At 40.2% G+C, this 1,450-nt stretch overlaps 1 protein-coding gene across 1 annotated transcript in view; it reads right to left on the bottom strand.

Moving 5' to 3' along the window:
* The window catches only part of LOC119267141 (chromodomain-helicase-DNA-binding protein Mi-2 homolog), a 12,311-nt gene that overhangs the window by 2,753 nt on the left and 8,108 nt on the right, over window positions 1-1,450 (bottom strand). The window contains exon 12 of the mRNA XM_037548470.1: window positions 840-908. Within this exon, the coding sequence (XP_037404367.1) occupies window positions 840-908 (69 nt within the window). The remainder of the gene's footprint in view (window positions 1-839; window positions 909-1,450) is intronic.

Consider the following 1,450-nt stretch of genomic DNA (forward strand, 5'->3'; position numbering starts at 1 on the left):
AATCACATGTGGCACGTGGAACTATAATGCAACAATTAACTCAACATTCTGTGTATGTACCACTTTATCTCAAGAGATGACTTGAGTTCAACCAAACAAATAAAGCAACATGGCCAGCAAAGCAAGCTCTTTAAATATGGATAGTTTTTACTACACATGAACTCAACATGTAGGGCAACTTCTTCTACCCGTTGGCTTGTAGTAGTATAACAGTTACGCAGTAAGATGAAAACCATAAATGCCTACAAAGCTTTATGCTACAGACACTATAGCTCTAATATGAAAAGACTCTTAAGCCCATCAAATTCCATATATGTACTCTTCATTTACTTACATTGTTTATCAGCATTCAATTCCATAATTATCATGTTGAGAACTTCAACTTTGGAGTAATCATATGTAACTTCAACTTTGGAGTAATCATATGTAACTTCAACTTTCTTTTTTGAGGGACTATGCAACTTTAACTGTGTAAAGCAGTTTTAAAGCTCTTTTTCTATAAGAAGAAAATAAAAGGAAATGGAAAAAACACTATGATAGGTTCCTCGACATCCATCAGCATGCTTACAAAAACGCGAACATTTTTTTCATGGAGATCAACTGGAACCTGCCTAGACTTGTCGATGCAAAGTTCTCCATGTCACCACTTGGCCATGTGCTGCCGGAGGTGAGAAGCGGCAGGAGGTGAATGTGCTCCTACACCCTGTAGCGGAGATGCTGGAATATAAACTGGTGATGTTGCTCCGCAAAGATCACCAGGTATGATAGATTGTGGCTGGACATAAGGTCCTCCTGGTGAATGAAACAAAGCTATCACTGGTGGTCGTATGGCGGGGCACCTGGTGATGCTGTGGTTTGAGCTGGTGAAGACTTAGGTGGCAGCACCATTGCAGGCCTCTCAGATCTCCCTGCAATGTACAAGGAACAAATAAACAATTACTCTGCATGACCTAAGGATTGAGGAATATTTTATTATTAAATTGCCCTTTATTGCAGAACAATGTAATGCAACCACATAAGGCATTCTGAGAAAGTAACAGAGAAATAACCCGAGAATGGCACTCCTCACAGGTTGCACACATCACAAATTATTACGAACAAAAAGATACACATAATACAGGTAGATGAATCAGACCAGAACAACATGCTCCATTTTATAGGTCCATCAGAAGGTGAACTATGGAAGCTCTACATTGAACACAGATCTCAGTATCTCATAGCAAGCAACGCGACAGAAATTTGATCTTAGGGCTTCATGCTGAAAGACTAAATACAGCCGGAACACTGGAAAAATATGGTTTCTCTACTATATGCCGTCCACATAATATCCACACTCACCGTGACTAATATACATTTTTTTACAGAAGATCTCTCCCTCCCTTCCCCCCGATTCCCGTCGCGTGTGTGCGTCATCCATCAGAGTGTGCTTTCCACTCACCGTGACTAATAT

The sequence above is a fragment of the Triticum dicoccoides genome, chromosome 3A (genome assembly GCF_002162155.2).
Source record: "Triticum dicoccoides isolate Atlit2015 ecotype Zavitan chromosome 3A, WEW_v2.0, whole genome shotgun sequence".
NCBI classification, from domain to species: domain Eukaryota; kingdom Viridiplantae; phylum Streptophyta; class Magnoliopsida; order Poales; family Poaceae; genus Triticum; species Triticum dicoccoides.